A 26,843-nucleotide genomic window follows, 5' to 3' on the forward strand; every position below is an offset into this window, starting at 1 on the left:
CCCCCTCTCTCTCATCTGGAGAAAGTGACTGACCCTGGTCTTTTGCAGGCCCTCCTGAGACTAGGGGAGATTGAAAAGGGAGTAACGTTTCACTTAAATTGCAAATCAATAGCTACAGGAGAGAGAAAAAAAAAACATGTGCTGAGAGGGGAATTCCCAGGACTGGGAGTGGGGATGGTTTTCTGCAGGAGGAGCTTCGGATGTAGTAGTTAGTGCAGGGCCTGGTCCAGGGGTCATGATCATCATCATCATCGTCATTGTTTAACATCCGCTTTCCATGCTAGCATGGGTTGGACGATTTGACTGAGGGCTGGCAAACCAGATGGCTCCAGTCTTGATCTGGCAGAGTTTCTACAGCTTGATGCCCTTCCTAACGCCAACCACTCCGAGAGTGTAGTGGGTGCTTTTTACGTGCCACTGGCACAGGTATGCATATTAAATGCACGATTTGCATATTAAATCACTCTGTCACTACTGAGCTTTTTTTCTTTTCCTTGTGGCCAATTGCACATAAGAGGCTCTTAGTAGCAATGAAATTGAATTGGAACAAATAACCTGTAGTCTACGAATACTTTCTCCAGTTTCTACAGCCAGAAGTGTGTGTGTGTGTGTAGCATGGACATGGGATTAAGAAGTTTACTTCTCACCCATCTGGTTTCAGGTTCAATCCCTCTGTTATAATGCCATCCTCTTAAATTTCAGGTGTGAATTCATTCAAGATGTTCCTTGCTTATAAAGATTCTTTCATGCTGGAAGATCATGAGTTGTATGAATCTTTTAAAGTTTGTAAAGAACTCGGTTCCTTAGCAATGGTTCATGCTGAAAATGGTAAAATTATAGCTGAGGTGCGTATCATCTTCATTCCAATTACTCTCTTTCAGTTTCCAATGGCTTTTTTGTTTGTTTTGGGTTTTTTTTTACTGGGTTTGTGTATGTGTGTGTGTGTGTGTGTGTGTGTGTATGCATGTGTGTATGTATAGATATATGTATATTATGTGTATATGTCATTTTACATCAGTAAGCTTTGTTTGTTGTGTCCACTAATTTAGCAGTTTCACCAATAGAGATGTGGAATAATGTGTCATGCTCAAGGTTACGATGTGCTGGCTGATCAAGGAATCAACCCCTGATTTAAGGTTGTGAACCCAAAACTCTTACCATATTGGACCATACACCTTCACAGAGAATGACTTTAACTATTTCTACCTGAGAAAATATAAAACCGGTTCTGCAGACAAAGAGTGAAGAGAGTTCTTTGGACCTGTCCAATGTGTGTCTTGTAATTTCCACCATTTGAGACAATCCCTGTTGTTGCTTTAACATCCACTTTGCCATGCCTGCATGGATCGGATGGATTTTGTTGAGGTATATTTTCTATGGCTTGAGGCCATTTCTGCTGCCATCCATCACTTGCTTCCACGTGAGGCAATATTTCCTTATAACCAGACATTTTCATGGAAGACCAGAAACTCACATCGGTTGCAAAACGATGACATTTGCATACAACTGTCGTGCAATGTCAAGGCAAAGAGTCAGTAACACACACCATCATCATCATCGTTAACATCCGCTTTCCATGCTGGCATGGGTTGGATAGTTTGACTGAGGACTGGCAAGGTTTCTACAGCTGGATGCCCTTATGCCAACCACTCCGAGAGTGTAGTGGGTGCTTTTATATGTGCCACTGGCACAGTGGCCAGTCAGGTGGCACTGGCATCAGGATTCTTTCAGCATTTGTTTACCAAATCCACTCACAGGGCTTTGGTCAGCCCAGGACTATAGTAGAAATCACTTGACCATGGTGCCATGCTGTGAAATCAAACCTGAAACCATGTTGTTGGAAAGCAAACTTCTTACCATGCAGCCACGCCTGAATAAAACAGAAAACCAATGATGATGAGGAGGAGGAGGAAGAGGATATAAAAATGGAGTGGGGTGGGGTAAATAGATTAAAATATTTTGAACACTTAATTAGGGAAAAATGGTTTACAGAGATTCCTCATAGAAGGCAAAACGAATGATAAAGGGAAAAAGGAAAACCATTTATATATGCAGATAATGTCACAAATTGACTTAAAATCCAATCAATGTATAAGGGTAGCATAAGGCAGAAGATGGCAATCTGTGGATTTCTAACTGTTAAGTATAGACATTACCTGGTGAAGGTAGTGGAAAAGGTGACAATGACTCTGGCAAAATGGATTGAAATAGAAAATTTCAAGTGTTCGCTTAAAGCATTGTTTATGTGTTGTTTCTGTTTCTGTGGTCTTGTCATTTAAATGAATGAATAATAATTAAAACAATCTGGTGTATTCCATCGTTGTTCCAGGAATGATTTTAAATGTCTTAACAAAAAAATACAACATAGAATTGGTATTTTCTGCAAGTCATGTTAGCTCAGTAAATAAGGTATGCCTCAGCAAAAAAATAATTTCAAACCTTGACATTTCTTCACAAAAGATAGATTGATATATATATAAAAACTGCTTTCTGCAGTTAAGAGCCATGAGATTTTGAGTGGATACCTCTGATTTTGGCAGAAAAAAATGGTTAGCCTAAGAATATGAGCCACAGCCACATGGCTGAAACAAGTGAAAGAGTGTGCAATATAAAATGGTTTTTGGTAAAATGTTGCCATCATATATATTCACTGGAATTTCAAAAAAAAGAAAATTACACAATGGAAAATGGAGAGAAAAATTCTTTCATAAATTGAAAACAAAATATTTAATGAAATATTTTGTTCATTAAAAATGTAATTCTATTTTCTTCGTTATTTGTTTAAGATAAAATTGCATTTCTTTCTGTAATAAAAACATGACGGGTCTTGTATGTTGATGATTCATGCTTGGATATTCTGGGATGACTCACTCCCAACTCACTTCTTTAGGCAGCAGCAGCAGCTAGAAGCTGCTGCTGCCATTAAAAACTGCTCTGAGCGTTATTACTATCCATTAGCCGTCTCATTTGTTGTAGTGGAAGTTCCTATGAGGTTTCTAACATGAAGTCATATTAAGGAAATTACTCAACATTGCACTTTAAAATACAATCAATTTATTTGTTGGTTTTGATCAAATAGCGATGGTTTAAGTTGAGGATGGTTGGTTTAGTAATCTGTTGGTCTGTGTTTGGAAAGGAAATGAAATTATCAAATTTGATCAGGAACAAAACTGAACATATGAATTTACATGCACATGACTATATATGTGTGTGTGTGTGTATGTATGTAGAAGGTTGAAAAGGAACACACAAGTTGAAATATATGGAAAAAAAAAAGTCAAGATAGAAAATGCTAAAATAATTTTATGAAAAACATGTCATTGAGACTTTTTCAATTCTAAGTATGGAAAATAATTAAATTTTGGAAAAATTAAAGAAAAGTTTTTAAAAGAATATTTGTAAAATTATTTTAGCATTTTCTACCTAGACTTTTTTTTTCCACATATATATATATATACACACACACACCTACATACATACATACACACATTGTTTGTTCAATATCAAATTTTATCCTTTCCTTTAAAATATTGAAATAGAATGATTTTGTCTGTGTAAATAATTTGCATTAATGATTTTTTGGGTCTTAATTTATACAGTTTAACCTACCTCACCTTTTATCAGGGTTACAGCTTGTCATATAGTTACCATCTGCTGACTATTCATTGTCTCTTCCAAACAGCTGTTCTTTATCTCCTTTGACCTGTCTTTTACTAGCGCTAACATATCCTTACCTTTTTTTTCTGAATACTCTGGTGATGAATAATATAACCATAATAGAAAATCGTTTCTATTCATTCTGGGAGAAATGTGAATATCTGATCTGCCAGAACATATTTAAAATGTGGTTAAGGGTAGCTTGCTCCCTAACCATATGGTCTCAGGTTCAGTCCCACTATGTGGTACCTTGGGCAAGTGTCTTCTCCTATGGTGCTGGACTGACCAAAGCCTTGTAAGTGAATTTGGTAAATGGAAACTAGAAAAAGCCCGTCGTGTGATGGCTCTAAATGAGCATCACCATCATACAAGCAACGTTGTTCATTTCCAGTCTCCTGTGAAAACTATGCCCAGTTAAGTGTACATGTGTCTGTGGAGTACTCAGCCACATGCATGTTAATTTCATGAGCAGGCTGTTCCATTGATCGGATCAACTGGAACCCTCATCATCATAACTGATGGAGTGGCAGTTATATATGGTCCGTGGCACATAAAAGGCACCATTCAAGTATGATCATTACCAGCATCACCTTACTGGCACTTGTGCCCCGTGCTAGTAGGGTGCTAAGAGCACCATCCGAGCGTGATCGTTGCCAGAACGGCTAACTGGCTTCCGTGCCAGTGGCATGCAAGAGGCACCATTCGAGTGTGATCGTTACCTGTGTCACCTTACTGGCACCTGTGCCAGTGGCATGTGTAAAAAGATGCGAGTGAGGCCGTTGCCAGTACCACCTGACTGGCCCCCGTGCCAGCGGCACGTAAAAGCACCCACTACACTCTCAGAGCGGTTGGTGTTAGGAAGGGCATCCAGCTGTAGAAACTCTGCCAGATCAAGATTGGTGCATGGTGCAGCCATCTGGTTTGCCAGCCCTCAGTCAAAATCGTCCAACCCATGACAGCATCGAAAGCAGATGTTAAAGGATGATGATGATGATTAACCCTTTCCTGGCCATGATTTTAATGAAATAAACAGCTTCTCTATTTCAATTTATTTTGAAAGCAGTCAAGAGTCTCTGACAGCAATTAAGAAAATAAATGACTTCTTCATATTTATTAAAATGATATTTGAAACATCAAATTATAGGTTGTTTGAAATTTTGCCCTAAGAAAATTCGCTGCAACAAATTTAATTTTAAATGACCTCGTCACGTTTACGTAACGTTTGATGTTGAATGCAGACTGACTTGCCTTGTTAATACTTTTAAAACACTCTGTTATTAACTGAATGAACCCTTTTAATTCAGTTAATAATAAACCACCTTAGGCGATCCTTGGCTCTATGATTCAAACTTCCTGTTTTAATGAGATCTTAATTAAAACCTTTCTTCAAAATTTTATGTTAATTTCTGTTGCAAGTCCCAGGTTAATAATGACAGTTATTTTTACTAAACTCGTTATTTTCAAAATTAATCACCACAAAGACCATGTTTCTCATGAGAAATATGCTAACAGAAAGATTAACAGATTCCTTATTTTAGACTTGAATACTTTTACAATACATTTCTGGCAAAACATTGCTGTCGTGGCAACTAAAATTCCTGTAGAATTTGGGTGGAAAATATTAAAATTGTGTTTGAATTTATCAATTCATGAATTTTCTTTTTCTTACTTGACATTATTCTTAGTATGTCCTATTATCAGAAAAAGAGCAGCAGAAGTACTAAAAGCCATTATCTTTGGGCACACATACATGGACTTTTTATAAGGTACACTTAGTTCAGTTGTTGTCATTCAGGCCCAGATCAACCTTGGTCAAGCAGTTACATAAACAAAACCTCCCTTGCCATCGTTATCTTGTCTTTTCAATAGTATCTCGGACAACATTAATCTAGTATTCTCAAGCCCTATTTTTTTTTCAGACTGTAGTATATGTGTTATGAGGGAAACTTGATTGCTGTGTGACACCAGTCTCTGCCACAACTGCAATTTTACTTGTCTTGATGGGTCTTCTTCTCATGCATGACGTAATGCCAAACGTCTTGGTCATTGCCTCCGTGAGGCCCAACACTCAAAAGGAACTCAGTCACTTTGCCTCCATGAGGCCCAATGCTCAAAATATATACACACACACATATATATATATAGAAATATTAAAATTACTAAGTCTCTCTAAAAGCGGACAGCTTTTTTCTTATTTTTATAAGAATGCCATATTAGTATGGCGATAACTATTATTTTTTTATATATATATATATATATATAGTAGGTAACCCTTGTCATGACTTCATGTCTTGGTTGTAAATGAGCAACACCCTGATGTTAGTTTCCAGTGTTCTGTGAAAACATGTCTGGCCTTGGGGAAATATTACATTGCTTGGAAACGGGCAAGGGTTGGCAACAGGAAGAGCATCCAGTCAGAGAAAATTTGCTTCAGCAAATTCCATCTGAGCCATGCAACAATAAATCAAGAATAAATGATGAGTGATAGGAATGTGTGTTGCAAGAGACAGAGAAGTGAGTGAGGGGCATGTAAGATGGGGGGAAACATTGGGAAAAAGACAGATTGGTCATGACTGGAATTCCTTGGATCGTAGGTGTGCTTGTTTTGAAGTTGATCCTGAGCTAAACACCAACAGTTCATCACCCACCGCATGGGAGTGATTATGTACATGTTCTCTTGATCAATACCAGAATCGATAATTCTGTAACAGTGATTGAAGTAATTGTAGCAAAACTAATGCCAAAATTGAAATTAATATGGATATAGAATGAATTTTTTTTTAACAATTCTTTTCTATTTCCAATGTAACAGCTGTGTGAGTCACGTTGTAACAAACAGGGAACATTTGGTTAACTGTTTGGTGACCGAATGAAGTCAGAGTTTGACTGAACACACGGCAGCCAACGGCAGAAATGAATTAAGGGTATTCTTTTGTTCTTTTACTTGTTTCTCTCATTTGACTGCGGCCATGCTGGAGCACCACCTTTAGTCGAGCAAATCAATCCCACGACTTATCTTTGTAAGCGTAGTGCTTATTCTATCGGTCTCTTTTTGCCGACCCACTAAGTGATAGGAATGTAAACACCAATATAAGTTGTCAAATGATGGTGGGGAGAACAAACGCAGACACAAATAACAAATACATATATATATATATATATATATACACATATATATGACAGGCTTCTTTCAGTTTCCGTCTACCAAATCCACTCGCAAGGCTTTGTTCGGTCTGAAGACACTTGCCCAAGATGCCGTGCAGTGGGACTGAACCCAGAACCATGTAGTTGAGAAGCGAGCTTCTTGCCACACACACACACACATGTAACTGCACATGTACTGTTGGTGGTTTCTTTTCCTGTTTTATACTTATCCCTTTCTCCTTTCTGATGAAGAGCTATGCTTGAAACATCAAACGCTCTCTTTTCCCTGAGTGTCAAACTAACACCTTTCTTTGTTAATGTTACTCATTTATTTCAATTGACTACATGTGTGTGTAGAGAGAGAGAGTGCAGGCATGGTTGTGTTACTTCCAACCCACATGGTTTCAGGTTCAGTCCTCCTATGTGACACCTGGGCAAGTGTCCTCTGTTATAACCCTGAGCTTAAGAAAGCTTTGTGAGTGGATTTGGTAAATAGAAACTGAAAGAATCCCATCACACATGCACACATATGTATGTACGTGTGTGTGTGTTACTGTCTTCTTGCCTTGATATTGCATAGTAGTTGTAAACAAGTGTCACCATCATACAAGTGGTGTTGTTCCTTTCCAGTCATCTGTGAAAACACTTCTGGTCATGGGGAAATATTACCTTATTTGAGAACAGGTAAGTATTGGTGAATGGGAGGGCATCCAGCCATAGAAAATCCACCTCAATGAATTCCATCTGACCCATTCCTGCATGGAAAAGTGAACACCAAACTACTGATGATGAGGAGTTCAGTGGTGGATGATGTTTAAAAAGAAACAGGGTCAGAATTTTTCTTAAACCAGTCAATTATTTCTTTTGTTTCAATATCTCTTAATAATCTCCCTCGTTGTGTTTGCAATTACAGAAATCTAAGGAATTGATCGCTATGGGTATCACAGGGCCAGAAGGACATGAAATGTGTCGACCTGAAGAGGTAAGTCATCTATCTCCATTTTTAAATCTCTCTCTAAGTATTTTGGCAAATTTTCTTTTCTTTTCAATGAAAAATATCAAAGAACTTCAACTTGGTACCTTTCAGTTAAACTCTAAAAGCAAGGATAATAAAGTGACAAGAATGGAGAAAGAACCAGACAAAATGCTTCAGGGTATTTTGTCCTGACCATTTATGTTCTGAATCCAAATCACATTGATATTAGTTTCGCCTTTCATCCTTCCATGTCTGGCAAAATAAAGCACTGATGATGGACGATGAGGCAGAGATGTCATTGACTATGTCCTCTCCCCAACAAAATTTGTGGCCTTGCACCTGTCTTAGAACCATTAATTATTCCCTGGAATTATAGTATTTTATGTATCATTTAAATGAATTTTTACATATAAATAATTTCAGGTTTGTGAATATATATATATATATATATATATATATATATGTGTCATCCTCATTGTTTAACGTCCGTTTTCCATGCTGGCATGGGTTGGATGGTTCAACTGGGGTCTGGAAAGCCAGGAGGCTTCACCTGACTCCAGTCTGATCTGGCAATGTTTCTACAGCTTGGTGCCCTTCCTAACACCAACCACTCCAAGAGTGTAGTGGGTTCTCTGACATATATATATATATATACTCCCCCACCTGGACGGGGTGCTGGTCCATTGTAGGAGTATCTGTTTTTACCAGTAGAGTGGACTAGTCCAATGTCAAATGAAGTGTTTCACCCAAGAACACAACATACCGTTTGGTCCAGGAATCAAAACCACAATCTTACAGTCATGAGTCTATATTCTTTTAGGGGTAACACCCTTCTCTTGAAAGTAAGAAACCCTAGTCTCCTCAGTTTTCACTTTCTCAATCTTACTCAAAAGCTTAAACGAATTGGCTGCTGTCGTGTGTGTGTTTAGGTCTAAAAAGTCCAGGGAAACTCTCAGTTCCAAATTATGAAAATGAGGGATAGGAGGCAAAGCCCTGACAGAAGTATTCGATTATGCTAACAGGTACTGTAGACGGCCAACTGATTAAGATGTTTGTCTTGTAATCACCAGGAGAATGCTTCAACCCCTCTGCATGACATCTTAGTAAGTTCCTTTTACCATTGCAACAGGGTACATCCAAACCCTCTGAGTAAGATCAGCTAAGTGGAAACTGTATGGAATCCCATCAGATGGATTGTAGGATTCCATTCGTAATCCAAAAGTCCTGCCTTGTCACTCTGGCATGCCGACTCTGTCTGAAGATTACATCAAGGCTGCATGTGTCTCTGAGATAAAGACTCAGTTGATTTAAACAGCTGAAAGCTCATTATCAGAAATTCTAACAGACTCATTCATTTATATATAACCCGCATTAGTATTATTTAACGATGTCGTTAAGCTAAAATTTCTTGATATTTTTCATCCCCAATTATTCCAAACAAGATATTTAAATATTTGATGTTAATTAATTTTTTCAATGAATTTGTCTTACAATTTACTCTACTTCTTGTAATTAATCATCTGTTACCTTTTTTTCTTGAAGTTAATTAATAATTTGTTGTCTTTTTATCTATGTTTGTATTTTTTTCTCATTGTAATTGGTAATATATTCATTTGTTACTATCATCATCATCACCATCACTACTGCATCCAAGGCTTTATAGTTTTCACGTGGTGTGCTTAATAACCTTCATGATTTTCAGGCACAAAAGCCCATCATCAGAAGTAAACGGTCAAGAAGTGTTAGTCTAGACCAATGCTTCTCAACCATTTCCTACCTATGGACCCCTTAAATCCCCAGTCTACTCAGGTGGACCCTCATAACCATTCCACATTTAAAAACTCATATATTTTTATAATTAATTATTATTGGGAATTGTAAAAAAAAAAAAATACATTAAAATATTTTGTGTACCGTAAAAGCGTAATCAATTAATTGCCGAAAAATATTAACAATAGGATCTTGTTTTGACCCCCTAAAGGTCATGTGGACCCCAATTGAGAACCACTGAACCACTGGTCCATACTATGTTAGTCATGGACAACCTGTGGTCCAGGAATCTTTCTGAATGACACACCTGACCAAAAAAACGACCTTGGATTTTTGTTTAATAGTGCAGCCTTCCTGAAGATGCACCATGTCTTGTGTGGCCCAATTCTTGAAAAAGGTTGCCCATGCCTAATCTATACAGAACCAGTCATGCTGATTGTAGTGCAGGCAGCAACGCCTGCAGTGTCCATGTGAGTGGTGGTGGTGGTGGTGGCTGCAGTGGGCGATCATAGCAGCAGCAGCAGCAGCAGCCTTTCCCCAAACGGTGGCCACAGGTCACAGTGAGAGCAATGGTGAGTAGCTAAGCTGTTGGCTGATAGAAGTTGTGATAAAAGTAACCACCTGTATTGGGGATACTGGTGCTGATGGTTGCCCATTGCTACTACCGTTGTAGTTGGTACTGTATAGACTAACACCTCTTGACTGCTTGCTCTTGATGATGGGCCTTTGTACTGGAAATATAAAGGTTATTAAACTTTAGACTTTTCACATTGTAAGAAGCTCTCTGCCTTCGTTATTTTGTTATTTTATTTCTTTATCACGATGCTACAACACTTTGTGGTCTTTTTGTTTTCTTCTTCTTCACCATTCTTCACTCAAAGCACTTTTGTTTCCAAATGCTTAAACGTGGCTCTTTTACCGATTGGCTGTGTGTGTGTGTGTTTCTTAGTTAGAACACTAATCTCTTGAGAATCTTTAAATCTTATCCTGTTAATGCTGAAATCCTTGAAGCTAACAAAATGGTACTATGACTAATTTTATTATAGCTCTTCTCCCCCACCCACCCCACCCCACAGAAGCCAATACAAAAATACGATAAATAAAAACAAACAAAATACATCCTCATAGTTAGAATGTCTGGCTGGTGTAACACTCTTCGAGATTGGTATCAAGGCAGTGGAATGAGAAGACGATGTCCTGTTGCATTTAAGTTCCATCCTTCTTCACTGAGATCAAATCTCACCCAGATCATCTTTGCCTTTTGTCCCTCCAAGGGTCTATAAAATATTTATGTATATGTCATAAATCCAAGTCAGTCTTGCCAACCAGCCAGCCATGCCACCCACCCTTTAATATGTGGTCATCTGCTATAATCTAAGAAACCAGTATTTATTAAGTACACTGATTAAAATGTGCCAGTGAATCATCATCCCCCATTATTTAGTGTCCGCATTTCCATGGTTACATGGGTCAGATGAGGTTTATTGAGGCAAACTTTCTATGGCTGGATACCCTTCACCTGTTTACAAGCAAGCTAATACAGTGATACCTCATGGTACGAGTTTAATTCATTCCCTGACCGAATTCGTCTTACGATTTCCTCATTTTACAAATCAATTTTCCCCATTGAAATTAACTGGAATCTAATTAATCCGTTCCAACCCCACCAAACAACTCAAAAATAAATTTTTATGGGTTTTAAAACAGAAAAGTGTAGTTGCAAATAAAATGACAATTATGAAAAAGAGAATGCAAAAGAAATATGTAAAGTAGTTTTATTAACCGAATTACCTTAAAGATGGGACGAATTATGATTTCTGCTTTTAATGCAGGTTTCTCTTCATATTTCAAAACAAAAATCCAAAGTCTCAGCTCTTACAGTAAATTATCATACAATGGGGCACTCGTACTGCGAGGTTCTATATTTCTAATATTCTTGCAGAATAATGGAAATGAATGTCACTGCTTGTATAACAGTGACACTCATTTACAACTATCATATGATGTCAAGAAAGGGAACCACACACTCACACACAGACACACAAAACTGGTTTCTTTCAGTTTCCTTCTACCAAATTCATTCGCAAGGTTTTGGTCAGCCTAAGACCATAGTAGAAGACACTTGCTCATGGTGCCATGCAGTGAGATGGAACCTGAAACCATGTGGTTGTGAAGCAAGGTTCTTACTATACAGCCACATCTGCACCTATTCTATTTTGTAAACTGCAGAAACAATTTGGATATGGAACTGTTTAACCCTTCCATGACCAAACCCTCTGAGATGGCTTCTGGTTCTTTGATACAAAAACTGGGGTTTTAAAACTGCTTATATTCAAATAAAATGCCTCCCACCAGAATTTGCATCCAAGAATATTTTGCAATTTCCCAAACATCAGCTTAATCTCCCAATGAATGAAAAAAGTTGGTTATTTTATTAAATCCTTCTTAATTCATTATTTTAAAAGTTAAGAATTAGTGCAGAAAGAAAAAAATGATTTTTGCCAGAACTCAATACTGAATCACCAAATATTTTACCACATTCCTCATCTCCAACAATTCTTTCATCCTCATCTTCATCGCTGCCATTCTTATTGGTTTAACACTTTCCCAGTCTCAGTTGAATTCTAATCGTCTGTTTACCACACGGCATATATTCATTTGTGTTTTGTGATCTTTAAGTTTTTAACCAAGCATGCTCCATCCACTTTTGTTGTGTTTCTATTTGTGCAGCAGATTTTAACACCTACTTTGGCCCTTTTTAAAATTTTTTATTTTTCCTCTCCAGTGCACTTGCACTCAGCATGACAAATGTCTCCAACTTCTGCTTGGAACTCATTTGTCCAATTGACCGTCTTTGTGTGGTCGTTACAAAGCAAGATACACCAGCAACTGCCTCCATACCAATGCTGTTTAAGTATATCTCATAAGCATACCAGCTAAATTCTTTTCATAGTAAATTCTCATACCCCTCAGGAATCTGTTACCATCCCTAGTTTTAAAGCCAAGCTATTTGAGTTTTTTGACTTTGTGTTGTTGTAGACAACATTGAAGTGCTTCAGAGGTTCCAACTCCAAATCACTATTCAAAATATTCTACCTCAACATTGCAGTTTTTAAAATCCACCCTTGATGTTTATCAGGGTGGATTATTGCTAGTAATATTTTCTTGCAATGCTTGAGAAGTCTCTCAAAGAATTTTAATGTTTTAAGTATTGATAAAGATGATTAACTTCCAAGAAGCAGTATCTTTTCTTTTAACCCTCAGATAGCACTGGTATGGGTTTTAGAATCTTGGCAATTAAAAGAAAAATAATTTAGATAAAGATCTGAAAATTATGGAAGGCAACGGGACTCCTTGTAAATTATTAAATTCAGAACATATTTGTTTCTCCATCTTTGAAATGCTGCTCACTAAAAGCTACGGTTCTGAAGAAAAGCTGCACAAGAGGATTGCAACTGAGGAATCCCAGCTTTGACCTTTGTGACGAAAGTGATAGAAAGAAGGGGGGGGTGATGGTGTTTGGGTGCTCAGTCATCAGCTCTTGTATGGCTGGTTTCATTTTGTCTCATCTGAACACAATCCCTTTATAGGAAACTCTGAGATTACACAATGGAGTTCTGTGAGTGAACAGTTGTAATCTAGTATGGACAATGACAATCTAGTACTGGACCGTGGCAGAGTACGATTGGACAATGGTATGGGATTGACATGAAAATCTGCAATGAAACTTAAAAGCCTAAAATTTTCTTCACAAAAACTTCCTTTATTTTGAGAACTCAAAGTATTTATCTATGAATACCAATTAAATTTTATACATAGAGAAATCATGTGCAGAAAACAGGTATGGTATTCAGAGCTTTACAGAACATACACATGTTTCAGTAAAATGCTGAAAGGATTACATAATGTGTATAGATATTATGCTGTCATGCCACACATCATCAGTTTCCCAACATACATACATACATCCAGATGCTTCCACCACCTCTGCGCACTTGTGTTTGCTGTGTTTATCACTTTATGTCACCTTTTGTTTTCCATTTTATTTTGTTCATTGCTGAATGTTTTGTGGCTTTGTTGCACTTGCATGCCTCGTTTTTTTATTTTTGTTTTTCAATTTTCTGCAAGGTGGAAGTTGAAGCAACAGACCGAGCGATTATGATTGCCGATCAGGCTAACTGCCCCCTCTATGTTGTTCATGTAATGAGCAAAACTGCTGCTGATAGTGTCGCATTGGCACGGAAGCAAGGTCTGTCCTATGAATTGAGCATTTGATCACCAGAAAATTTGTTGCACCATTTTTTTTTTTTTCTCCAAACAAAATTTCAGAAAGAAAATTAATTTCACAATTTTCACCAATTCTCCCCCCCCCCACCATCTTTCCTATTTTACCATTTTATAGGTGCAAGCATTGCTTCCTATCTGGTCTCAGGTTTGGTCCCTCTTCATGGCACCTTGGGAAAATGTCTTCCACTATAATTCCAGGCAAACCAAAGCCTTGTGAGTGGATTTGGTCGGTGAAAACTGAAAGAAGCCCCATTATAAATAAATAGAGAGCGGAACCTTGACATATGAATTCAATTTGTTCCTGAAGGTCATTTGTCAACTGAAATGTTTGTAAACTAAAACTATTTTTCTCGTTAGGAAATTCAAGAGAAAGCCTGGCAAATTCAATCTGGAATATTCCCTGAGCAAAAGCCAAACAGCAACTGACACTCTCTTGCTGCTGATACTCCCAGCTTGTCACCAGCTGTTGTTGCCTGTGTGTGTGTTCAGAAGGCAAGGTTCCACTGTATTTGCACATGTATGTGTGTACTCTTGTCCTGATATCACATGGTGGTTGTGAATATGTTTCCCATCTTCTCTAAAGATATGTCTGGCCATGGTAAATATTACCTTGCTTGGAAATAGATGAGTGTTGGCAACAGGAAGGGCATCCAGCCATAGAAAATTTGCCTCAACAGATTTCATCTGGGCCTTGCAAGCATGGAAAAGTGGAGATCAAATGATGATGGAAAAGATTGATTTCAAGCCAATGAAGAATCTACCTCAACAAATGCTGTCTAATTCATGCAAACAGGTTAAAAGTGGATGTTAAAAATTAAGGAAGTCCAAATATAGTCTTGGAAAAGATAGGGTGGGGGGGGTTAAGATACCTCCTTCAATTTTTGTTTTTAAAACCAAATAATAATTGGTGAAAATAGTGAACAGTTTTTCGGACACTTTTAATGTTTTAATTTGGTGCAAGGAATTTTCTAGTTTCAAAGTTTTTGGTGGTGGTGGCTATACTGATGATGATGATCTTTTTTACAAACCTTGACTCTAATCTCTTAACCCTGATAACCCTGGTTATCTGTTTATTATTTTTTTTTTCAGCAATTTATGTTTATTGTACCAGCTAACAATAGTAGATATAGTAGCAAAAAATATTCTATTTTTCTTATTAATTCAAACATGGCTTATTTGACTGTCATCTATGCTGAAATTATTATTATTAATTAATTAAAAAAAAAGAAATTGAAAATCTCAAATTAATGAATTATAATAATTTAATTATAAAGCAAAATCTCACCTGACATAGTTCTATATATTTTTCACTCTTTGATGAACCAATCTCTACATAATTTTAAATAGATTTGATATAGATTTTCTACATTCTCTGTGCTTCAAGAAAGGCAATGAAAACCCTGTAATTATTAGACCCTTGTTAGGGTCCCTTAAACTAATTATCTACTTTGGTTGGCTTTTGCCTCCACAATCAATATAGTCTGCAATGAACTAAGATGTAGTTTGTTAATCTCATGTGGGAATGCATGCAAGACAAACCCATGAATAAGGTGACAACTGGACCATCATTTACCTATGTTTAAGCCAGTGTCTGTTTATTAAATAGATAGATAGGTACACCTATACACATCAATACATACCTGCTCACATCAACCATAGACTTTTTTTTTTTCCTTCTTGTGTAATTTCTGCTTATTACAATCTCAGAATTTTTCTTTTAATGACAGCCTAAAATTCAGGGCTCCACTGATATTCTAACATTAACAAGAGATGGTTTTTTTTGTTTTGTTTTTTTTCGCTGTAATTACAACCCCAAGAAAAGCCAGTTTTCAATCGTTTAAAATTCAATCTAAACTTTTAAAATTTGATTTGAAATAATTTCTGCTACTGACTTTTTACTATTGTTTCTCTTGCAATTTACATAATTCTCTTTCTTCTTTCCTCTCTTCCTATTTGTACACACACACACACACGCACACACACGTGTGTGTGGCTGTGTACTTTTTCTGTTCCGTATAACCTGCTTTCACCAGGGACGTTCGTATTGTAGGTTGAAAAAGAAGCTGTACAACGTGCACTCACCATCGCCAACCAGGCCAACTGCCCACTGTATGTGGTTAAAGTTATGAGTAAAGCATCTGCTGAAACAATAGCAGATGCTCGCAGATCAGGTAGGCTTAACGATCACTTAGATGATGATGATGATGATGAGGATGCTGTTGCTGCCTGAAGACGGCAATTAAATGATGCCAGCTTCTTAGGCTCTATATATTTTGTGTGTGCATATCATATATACTTACTGTGTGTTCTGTAGTTGTTGTAATTGTTATATTATTATTGTTCTTATTAATTAATACAGATAATGTTTGTTTGCTTTTGTTTTATTTATTTTTCTACTTAATGAACTGCAATGGTGGAGGGAGGGAGGGAGGAGGGGCTTTAGATTAAAGTTAGCCCCATCACCACCACCGCTACAGCTACACTTACACATTCACACTGACCCCAACGACCTCTTCTCTGAACCAACTAGTTGTATAGCCCCTCCACCCAGACCTTATCTGATTCACCCTGTCCCCTCCTCCCGCTGGTTGGGCCCCTCGGATCCTACCCTATACACTTCTTCTTACCCCAGTCCTCTTCCACCCCACAACTGCAATCTTTTCGGATCTCTTATCTGCCTATCCTTTTCCTGCACCTCTCTGGAGTTGCTTCTTGTCCCCACTACATTTTTTCCCCCTGCAATCCTTTTGGGTCTTCTCCTCTTCCCAGATGAAAAAAACTGAAACTGACCTCAGCAGGATGTGAATTTTGAGCCCTGAGGGTCCCAACAAATACTGCAAAGCAATCCCTCCGGTATTCTCATGACTCTGTCCCCCTCACAACTGTTTCGAAAAGGAAGGAAAGCTCTGTTGCTCAATGACAGGCCCTGTTATAACAATCCTTTCTACTATACGCACAAGGGCTGAAATTTGAGGAAAGGGGGTTAGTTGATTACAGTGACCCCAGTACTCAACTGGTACTTATTTTATGGACTCTGAAAGGATGAAAGGCAAAGTCAACCTTGGGAGAATTTCAACTCGGAATGTAAAACTGGAAGAAATGCTGCTAAGCATTTTTTCGGTTGTGCTCACAATTCTGCCAGCTTAATAATAATAATAATAATAATAATAATAATAATGGGATGGTCAGAGTTTGAATGCTCTTGATCAAAGGTCTGGCTCAGAGCTAAACAACAATCCAGTCCTATAAAAGAGCTTCTACTCTAGTCTTTCAACCTACTGTACTCACCCTACTGTTTTAAAAGATTGTATAATTTAATCCTAGGTATAGTGAAGGCGCGTGGCTTAGTGGTTAGGGCATTCGGATCACGATTGTAAGGTCGTGAGTTCAATTCCCGGCCACGCGTTGTGTCCTTGAGCAAGACACTTTATTTTCATGTTGCTCCAGTCCACTCAGCTGGCAAAAACGAGTTGTCACACTCTGTGTCATGCTGGATCTCCCTGAGAACTACATTAGGGGTACATGTGTCTGTGGATTGCTCAGTCACTTGCACGTTAATTTCACGAGCAAGCCGTTCCATTGATCAGATCCTGTCTGTATACTCTCTCAAGAAAAAGAAAAGACTGGTTAATCAGGTTCCTTCTCACATTTACTATTTTATGGTCTTTGGTCTTCCATACTTATCGTTAGGCAAGGTCAACAAGGAAACGGTGATTCCATTGCACTAACTGTGCTGCACCAACACAGATTCTGTAATATTTTCTTAATTCCTGAGTAATAGACATAGTATTTTAGGATTTAAGTTCTGATATTTTGGCAGTAAGCTCTCTTCAAGTGTTTGCAGTACATGATAACACACTGTGAGTTATGCCAAGTTATAATCCCGTTATCACGTACCATAACACTTCTCAAGTGTTCCATTTTGTGCCAACAGACTGTGTGTTCGGTTAATTCTTTTGGTAATATAATCTTTACTTGTTGAGCTCTGGTTTTTCTTCTGGCAAAGGACTTCCTTCAAGTGTTCTGCGACATAACAAATTGGCTGGAAATGGTAGCAAATGAAGATTAGATAACTCTTTTATTTAATAATAAAAAAGTCGTTGATTTTTTTTTTTTCTTTTTATCATTAATAGCAAAAATGTCTTTCTTAGGTGTAGACTGATTTCAAGTGGAGTGAAGAGGTTAATAAAAAAAAAAATGTACATTTGAAGAAAACAAAACCAACTTTCACAATGTCTCATGGTAAACTCTCCATTGTCCCCTGCAGGGGCAAAATCAGAGCTCAGAAGTTCCAATTTCTCTTCACAAAAAAATTCATATTATATACCTAACCTCTAACAATACACTAGAATATTCTTTAAGCAATTGTGGGTGACGAATAAATATCACACACACACATAATATGTGCACAACAAGCCCACATTTGTGGTGATTGTGACATTCCGTTCAGTTTATTAGCAAAACATGACTGAATTTGGAGAATTGTACAAAACACAGCAAAATGGTTCATTCAACCATAAGGAATGCGTGAAGATCATTTTTGTTGATAAGAAGGAAAAAGAAAAAAGCCCAACATATTTCAGTGTTTGAAGGTTATTGGCTCCTCCCACTCCCTTACTAGTTCACTCTTTTATGTAGGAAGGTATTTAGTGTTTAAAAATGCAATTGGTGGTGGTGGTGGTGGTTGACCAAGTCAGGAAAATAATACTGTGAACCATTCAACCGTAGGCTAACTATAAATGAAATCATCATCGTTTAACGTCCGCTTTCCATGCTAGCATGGGTTGGACGATTTTGACTGAGGACTGACGAACCAGATGGCCACACCAGGCTCCAGTCTGATCTGGCAGAGTTTCTACAGCTGGATGCCCTTCCTAACACCAACCACTCCGACAGTGTAGTGGGTGCTTTTTACATGCCACTGGCACGGGGCCAGTCAGGCGGTACTGGCAACGACCTCGCTCGAATCTTTTTACACATGCCACCAGCATAGGTGCCAGTGAAGCAACGTTGGTAACAATCACGCTCGAATGGTGCCCTTTTATGAAATACATTGATAAACTTGGTTTGTGCCTGTCAACTATGACAAAGTCAAACAAACCCAAGAGGTACCATACGATGACATAAATTGTTGATTCATTATAATTATCGCCACTTGTAGAGAATGTGTCATGATTACCAAATGGCAATTAAGACCAGTTCTGCTCCATGTGAGGAGGGCAGACAATCTCAGATATCAAATGTTCTCCAAAGTTGACATGCCATTAATTGAAAAGACAAACTTGAGATAGCCTGAAGATAAGGGGGCAGTAATGGACATGTGTTTCTGTCTTAATAAACATCATCAGCTCAACAATTGTCCTACCTTTCTCCAGTAGCCAAGCGACTTGAGACTTCTACAAAAAGTGCATAATTTAACTAAAAACGAGCCAATTACTTCATAACCCAGGGCTGTCTCAAGATCAATGAATGAAATTAGATGGAAGGAAACTGTAAAAATCCTTCTGAATGAATTCTGCCCATATTTGAAAGGGCCAGCATTGTGTTATGCACACACTGTCACACTGATCCTGCATGGGGGTTCTGTTGAAAGAACAAGTCTTTGTGGAATATTCAGACACATTGATACTGCAATACAATAAGAAAGAAAGAAAGATAGATAGATAGAGAGATAGAGATAGATAGATAGATCTGTTAGACAATTAGAGAATTATTGGTTCTTAGAAACCCAACAGTCAACAGATCCAGCATATTATATATGCTAATGTAATGTGTAATATATGTTAATATAATGTGTAGATGCAAGTTTATATTTATACTATGAACTTGGTAGACTTGTGCAAATGTATAATCAGTCCACCATTTTCATTGCAGTGAGTTATTAGTATTGGTCCCCTGTGAATGACATCAAAATGTCAACCTTATGTTGCATCCTCCCCTCACCTTTTTTTTAATTTATTTATTTGCTTACTAATTCTATTATTTATTACCAATTTTCGTTGCAATATCTTGTTTTGAAATAAATGTGTGTGTGTGTGTATATATTGAAATGTATTTGTGTGTCAGTATATTTGCATGTGTGTATAAATATGTGTAAGTGTGTTTCAATATTCCCATGTGTATTGAAATTCTATGCCAGGGTGTTTATTATGCGTGATGGGATGTAGATGGGTGTGGAGGCACATAGTCTAGTGGTCAGAGCAGCGGACTCGCGGTCGAGGAATCGCGGGTTCGAATCTCAGACCGCGCGATGTGTGTGTTTATGAGCGAAACACCTGAGCTCCCCATGACTCCGGCAGAAGGTGATGGCGAAAATGCTGCTGACTCTTTCGCCACAACTTTCTCCCACTCTTTCCTCCTGCATCTTGCAGCTCACCTGCGACGGACCGGCGTCCCGTCCAGGTGGGGAACCTATATGCCAAGGGAACCGGGAAACCGGACCCTTATGAGCCAGGCATGGCTCGAGAAGGAACAAAGATGAATGATGTAGATGGGTGCGGGTGTTTGTATATAATGTAGTGTGTGTTTGCATACATGTGATGTATGCGTGTGTATACATCATGGTCATGTGGGTGCGTTCATATATAAGTATGTGAATGCAGCTACATGACCATGTGGTAGACATTTGTATGTGTTAAGTGTGTGTATACTTGTGTTTGTATGATTGTATGTGTGTGGATGTAAAGTGTGTGTGTATATACATCTGATGTGTATTTGAATGTAACACACACATACGATATTAACTGATTTTGTAAAAAAACAAGTGAATTTTTAATTTTTCTTAACTTTAATGTATCCTTCTAAAGAATATATCATTGTAAATTAATTATGCGCATATATTATAAAATTCATAAATTAATTGCTCTCTCTCTGTCATATTTAATGTAAATACATCATTGAAAGGCAAATTTGCTGTGGCATTTGTCCAGAGATAAAATCTCTTCTGGGTATGCTTTGTCCATTAGAGATGTTATCTCTGGACAAATGCCACAGTGAATTTGCCTTTCAATGATGTATTTATATTAACCAAGCTACATGGAGGGTTATTTTAACTTAGCACTGCATGGATTGAACTTAATGGATTTTCATATATTTTTTTTTCTTGTTTTGATTAAGTTTTTTGTTAATTTACTTTTTTGTCTTTTAATGTTAACAGGAAAAATAGTTTTTGGTGAACCAATAGCAGCCAGTTTAGGTACGGATGGAACACATTATTGGAACAAATGTTGGCGCCATGCTGCTGGTCATGTTATGAGTCCACCCCTAAGAGCAGATACATCTACCCCAGGTTATTTGATGGACCTTTTATCAAAGTAATTATTGATACTTTTTTCTTTTATTGTTGTTACATGAGTTGGGGTCTTGGGTTCAGTCCCACAGCACTACACCTTAGGGTCATTATCATTTTTTATGTCCACTTTTCTATACTTGCATGAGTTTGAGGAGTCTTTGCTAGCACTGTGAGCTCCCTATTTGTTCTGGTCCTTTGTCATCTCCATTTGTAATTTTGTTTTTCCCAAGACACATCCGTCACCCTCTTCTTATGATGCTCCTTCTCTCCACCCCACCCGCTCTTCCTTTGCCACGGTCAGTTCTAATGATTCTTCCTTTATTTTCTAGCAATGACCTACAATGTACAGGTACCGATAACTGTACATTTAATGCTGAACAAAAGGCATTGGGTAAAGATGATTTTAGACGCATACCTAATGGAGTTAACGGAGTAGAAGACAGAATGTCTGTGATTTGGGAAAAGGGTGTGGTACGTATTGAATCGCTTTTCTCTCTCTACAAAATCTTTCTTCATTTACACCTGCTTTGATCATACCTTCCTCAGACCACACCTGTCTGCTTTGAACACATTGGTCTACAAATCTTTCACCTGTCCAGTTTATAGCTTTGTTTTGACCACAGTGGTCTACAAATCTGATTACATCTTTCTATGACATTTTCGCCCATACCTGTCAATAAATATACCTTGATCACGTGGGTCTACAAATTTATCTAACATTAAAAGATTTGGCATTCTGTTCATTTAAATTTCTTTTCTTTTTTTTTTATTTGTGTAAATTTGTTTAAATGTCTGCACCATTTTACTTTATTGAGTCCTACAGTAAAATCTCTGAATATTATAAATCTGTTTTCTAGCAATCTGGGAAAATGGATCCATGTAGATTTGTGGCAGTAACCAGTACCAACGCAGCTAAGATATTTAATATTTATCCCCAGAAGGTAAGAACAGTTATCTCCCTTATTTTTTTTCTTCTAATTCCAAACCTCATCTGGTTCCGTGATGCAAACATCCTGTTTTTAATGTAAAATTAAAAAGTTCCTCAGAAATTTCAATGTTAATATATGTTCCAAACACCAGCATAAGAACAGCACTTATTTTATTAAATTCTTCCTATTTTTAAAGGTAATTGAAACAATAGAAGTGTATTTCCGTAGAAATGTAATGGAACGGTTAATTTTCATTTCTTCAATTTGCTTTGGAAATATTAAGAATGAATTACCATATTTATTCACATATAAGCCAAACTCCTAATTTAGTGTTAAATTCTGATATAAATTTTTTTTCCCCTTCATAGTTTTAGCTTTGCTCTTCGTAAAAGTCAGTCACGCTCTAGTTTTTTTCAGCTAAAATCAAGTATAAAAAATATTGCAATTTATTTACAAGTAAATATGGTAATTGCTCGTTTACTCTCAGACATTGTCTTTTATTATTGTTTGTTTGTTATTTATTTGTTTTTAGGGGCGAATCGCCGTAGGTTCAGATGCTGATCTTGTTATTTGGGATCCAAATGCAACTCGTACAATCTCTGCTAAAACTCATCATCAGGCCTGTGATTTTAATATTTTTGAGGGTATGGTGTGCCATGGAGTACCATTGTATGTCATTATGGGAGGACATGTCGTCTTAGATGAAGGCCAGGTAAGAAAAACCTCTCTTTCTCTCTCTCTTTCATATCTCGTCTCATTTTTTCACCCACTTATTCTTGGGAGGATCCTCAGGGCAGCCTTCTGTTGCCCCCTGTCTGAAGCAACAGTCACTACTTGATCTGGCTGGATTGCCAAGCAAGATCAACGGAGCTTAAGGACATGTTGCTATCCAACCATCTTGCTCTTGATCTGCCCTGGGTCTCCTGCTGATTGGTTTTCCTTGTAAAAACCTGTCCATTGATTCATTCCCCGAGGCATTCTTACCCCATGTCCATGGTGTTAGAGCTGTGATCTCTTAGTTCTGACAAGTAGCAGCTCTACCTGGAATGCTGCTTCTCTGATCTCCCAGTTACACAGTCTACAAGTAATGTTATTTCACAGGAACCCCTGTTTGTATTCAGGAATCATACTCCTTCAGTCATTCCTCAAGAGACATAGCCACTCTCTCTCATACATGTGTGTGTGTGTGTGTGTGTATGTGTGTGTAAAGTTATTTATAAAAGCAATTTAGCATTAAACTGAAGAATTATTCAATACCTTTTAACAGAATGTGTTTATTAAACTTTAACAAAAAGAAAGGTGATCTTCAAGTTTCAGTGTGCTAGCCTTTGTCAAGCTCGTGTGTGTGTATTTTTTTCCGTCCAAAAGGGTTTTGCAATATTCACATACTATTTATAGCTTTATGTGCTTTGAGATTCACTCTTCCAAAAAAAAAAAGATTTATATATATATATATATAATATATATATATATATATATATATATATATATATATATATTTAAGACACAATGTATGGTTTCAAGTAATCCAGCCATACTCATAAGAAAAGCTCTTTAATGTATGATTCTACAAAACATATGGAATATATAATATAAGAGAGAAAAGGATGAGGAGAAATGAATAAAGTCATTAAATGACTGAGAAGCAATTTGATGAAATTTTATTTAGCAATAAGAAAATTCAAACATCACAACCAATTGTTTCGTAACTTAAAGACATGTGCAAATGTGTGTAAATGTAATCAGTTTAATTTTTTACACCAAGATTATCAAAAGATCATTTAATTTAGCTCGTTCTTGTTTATTCCCTAATTTTAATTATTTCTAATCTAATATTAAAATCCCTTTTTTTAATTTCAGCTTAAAGTCTCTCAAGGTCTTGGTCGTTTCATTCCTATGCCTCCCTTTGCTGAAACTGTATATGGACGTGTTGAAGGTCGCGAACGTGTAAGTATTGGACACTTCTTTGAGGATCTTTCAATTAGAAATACAGGAAAATTTTTCAGTCATTTTTTTCCCCTGTTTGTGAATTTATTAGGGGTTTTCTGCACTCTCTTTGATCTCGTTTGCATCAAATATGTTGTTAATTTGTAAAAATGGCATTTGACAGGACATGGTGAGTGTGTCGACTGCAAATACATTAACAGTATATTGGGAAGTGGGTTTAACATGTTAGCAACTTTTCATAGTGGCGTCTCCAAACCTCTCTTTGCAGCCTCGTTTAGTGCAAGTGTACCAGCATCCATGCGGACACATTTCTCTCCTACATCACAATTCTCTCTCACACACTGTCTTGCAACATGAAATACCTCAAGTCTTTGGTCCTCATTGCGCAGTACATTGGCAAATTTTATATATATATATATATATATATATATATGTATATGTGGAGGCGCAATGGCCCAGTGGTTAGGGCAGCGGACTCGCGGTCGTAGGATCGCGGTTTCGATTTCCAGGCCAGGCGTTGTGAGTGTTTATTGAGCGAAAACACTTAAAAGCTCCACGAGCTCCGGCAGGGGATGGTGGCGGTCCCTGCTGTACTCTTTCTCTCACTCTTTCTTCTGTTGGCCTGCTCGCTTAGCCAGTGGGATGGCGTCATTTGAAGGAAAATACAATGCGAAGCGCATTGTGACCAGCGATGTGTGGCAAGCAACATCTGATAGCCTGGTTGGTCACGGTGATCACGGTGATATATGTACATATGTGGGTGGCTTATTAGCAATTTAATTACCTAAAAGCAAATTTGTCACTTTAGTGGTGTCTATATATTCATCATCATCATCATTTAACGTCCGTTGTCCATACTGGCATGGGTTGGATGGTTTGACCAGAGCTGGGGAGCTGCACCATGTTCTAGTGTGATTTGGTACAGTTTCTATAGCTGGATGCCCTTCCTAATGCCAACCACTTTACAGTGTGTGCTGGGTGCTTTTACATGGCACCCCCAGAAGAATCGGTTGTAATGCTGCCACTGTGGAGAACAGGTTTTCTTGAGTGCGGCAAAGCATAAACAAAAAAAACAATTTAATTGTAACTTACGATGCATCTTATATAGGAGATATATTTTGCATTATTGGTTTACCCAGAATTAGAGGTGCACCTTGTACATGAGTGCATATGATACAATTATACAATAATATTCTGTTTGTGTTCTTTAGGCAAGGATGCCCAAAAAGGTTGATCGTGAGCCGTACACTGGAACTGTTGTTGAAATTATGGCTCCTGAGGAATTTGACACAAGGAAGTCGGACAATCCTATTCTACAGGATCCTCAACCATTCCATGCCCGACCACTTACTCGAAGCGGTGCTCGCAACCAGCAAGACTCTAGCTTTACATTGAGTGGTAAGTCACGCTTCAGTTATTCAACTTTCTTACAAATGTTCCTCCTTAATCTTCCCCTTGGATTCTTGCACCAGAAGAGCAGAATTTTCTTTCAATCCTTTAGTATTTAATCCAGCCAAATCCGGCCCCTCAAACCTTAAAAATATCATTCTAAAAATAAACAAGGACATCATTGAAACTTCAAAGCTACAAAATAAATTCAAAACAATTTGAATAAATAAGCTTTTCACTTCTCAGAGGAATCTGAATTCTAAGGGGTTAAACATGATATTAAAGTAATTGTTTTATGAAAGAAAGCTATTTCTTCAACAATGAAAATTTAAAACCCCTTTTTTTTTATTTATCTTTGTCTCATTGGACAGCAGCCATGCTGGAGCACCACCCTTTTCAGGTTTAGACAAACAAATCAACCCCAGTACTTTTTCTTTTTAAAGTCGGGTACTTATTTAATCAATCTATGTTGCCAAACCATCAAATATTTAATTAACGAAGTTATTAACACCATCATCATCACCCTTTAACGTTTACTGTCCTTGCTTGAATGGGGTCAGAGGGAATTTGTTGAGGCAGGTTTCCTACACCCTGATTCCTTTCCGTCACCAATCTTTACCTTGTTTTCCAAGTAAGGTAATATTTCCACAAGACCAGACCTGTTCTTGTGGAAGACTGGACGTGAACAACATCACACTTACGACGACGATGCTCGTCTTACAAACCATCACATGGGCTTGTTTCAGTTTCTCTCTTCCAAATTCCTTTACAAGGCTTTGGCTTTGAAGAAGGCGCTCAAGGTGCCATGCAATGGAACTGAACCCAAAGCCATGTGGTTGAGAAGCAAACTTCTTCAGCACAAACCCACAAACCACACCTGTCCTGTTAATAATGGCAAGAATATTACCTCTTTCTTTTTTTCTTTTGTAAACCATTTCTTATTGTGCTTTACAGCACATTGGTGCCTCTCCACATCTGCTAGGATCTCTGCTTTCTCTTGACAGTTTTCTAGCATTCTTTGTGGAGATGAGGTGACAGCCTGATGCTCAACCCCCTTCAAGATACCCTGAGTGGTCCCCTTTCATCATCTCATATCACAGCTTCGTTGACTGCAACTAGAGTTTCCCCTATTTTTTTGTATCTGATCCAAATGTCTTACCATTTTGTCATTCACAAGTTTCACATCTTTTACCAATCTTTGTATTGTTTATTTTGTTTTTTTTTCTCTTTCCCTTGATCGTCAAAAAAACTAAAAAGATTTTTTCTTCTTTTTGGTACCAGTTTTTTGATTCCTTGGCTTCAAATGCTTTTCTCTCTTTTTTTTTCATTTTAATTGTATTAATTGATTTTTATCTTGATTTGCATCTGTGTGATTTATTTTTTGTTTATTTTACATGTAAAAGGAAACCTGGAATCTGGCTATATTCAAGGAAAAGACCTTTGGTTAAGCTAA

At 37.5% G+C, this 26,843-nt stretch overlaps 1 protein-coding gene and 1 long non-coding RNA gene across 10 annotated transcripts in view; both read left to right on the plus strand.

The window, feature by feature from the left end:
• Nucleotides 1–26,843, plus strand: part of LOC115224129 (dihydropyrimidinase) — a 260,763-nt gene that overhangs the window by 215,681 nt on the left and 18,239 nt on the right. For 7 of the 9 annotated variants that reach the window (XR_003882841.2, XR_005003662.1, XM_029794941.2 and 4 more), the window contains exons 6-14: nt 703–845; nt 7,715–7,783; nt 15,885–16,005; nt 20,991–21,147; nt 21,455–21,596; nt 21,983–22,066; nt 22,587–22,766; nt 23,915–24,001; nt 25,213–25,399. Coding sequence is in view for 7 of the 9 variants with exons in the window: in XM_029794941.2 (XP_029650801.1) it covers nt 703–845; nt 7,715–7,783; nt 15,885–16,005; nt 20,991–21,147; nt 21,455–21,596; nt 21,983–22,066; nt 22,587–22,766; nt 23,915–24,001; nt 25,213–25,399 (1,170 nt within the window). In the remaining 2 variants the exon portion in view is untranslated. Of the gene's footprint in view, nt 1–702; nt 846–7,714; nt 7,784–13,675; nt 13,797–15,884; nt 16,006–20,990; nt 21,148–21,454; nt 21,597–21,982; nt 22,067–22,586; nt 22,767–23,914; nt 24,002–25,212; nt 25,400–26,843 lie in introns of all 9 variants that reach the window. The other 2 variants (XM_029794936.2, XM_029794940.2) reach the window with 1 other exon arrangement.
• Nucleotides 16,885–18,388, plus strand: LOC118767752. Its single transcript, XR_005003663.1, has 2 exons — nt 16,885–17,163; nt 17,422–18,388. It is a non-coding gene; the product is annotated as an uncharacterized LOC118767752 (long non-coding RNA).

Source organism: Octopus sinensis, linkage group LG24 (genome assembly GCF_006345805.1).
Source record: "Octopus sinensis linkage group LG24, ASM634580v1, whole genome shotgun sequence".
NCBI lineage: Eukaryota > Metazoa > Mollusca > Cephalopoda > Octopoda > Octopodidae > Octopus > Octopus sinensis.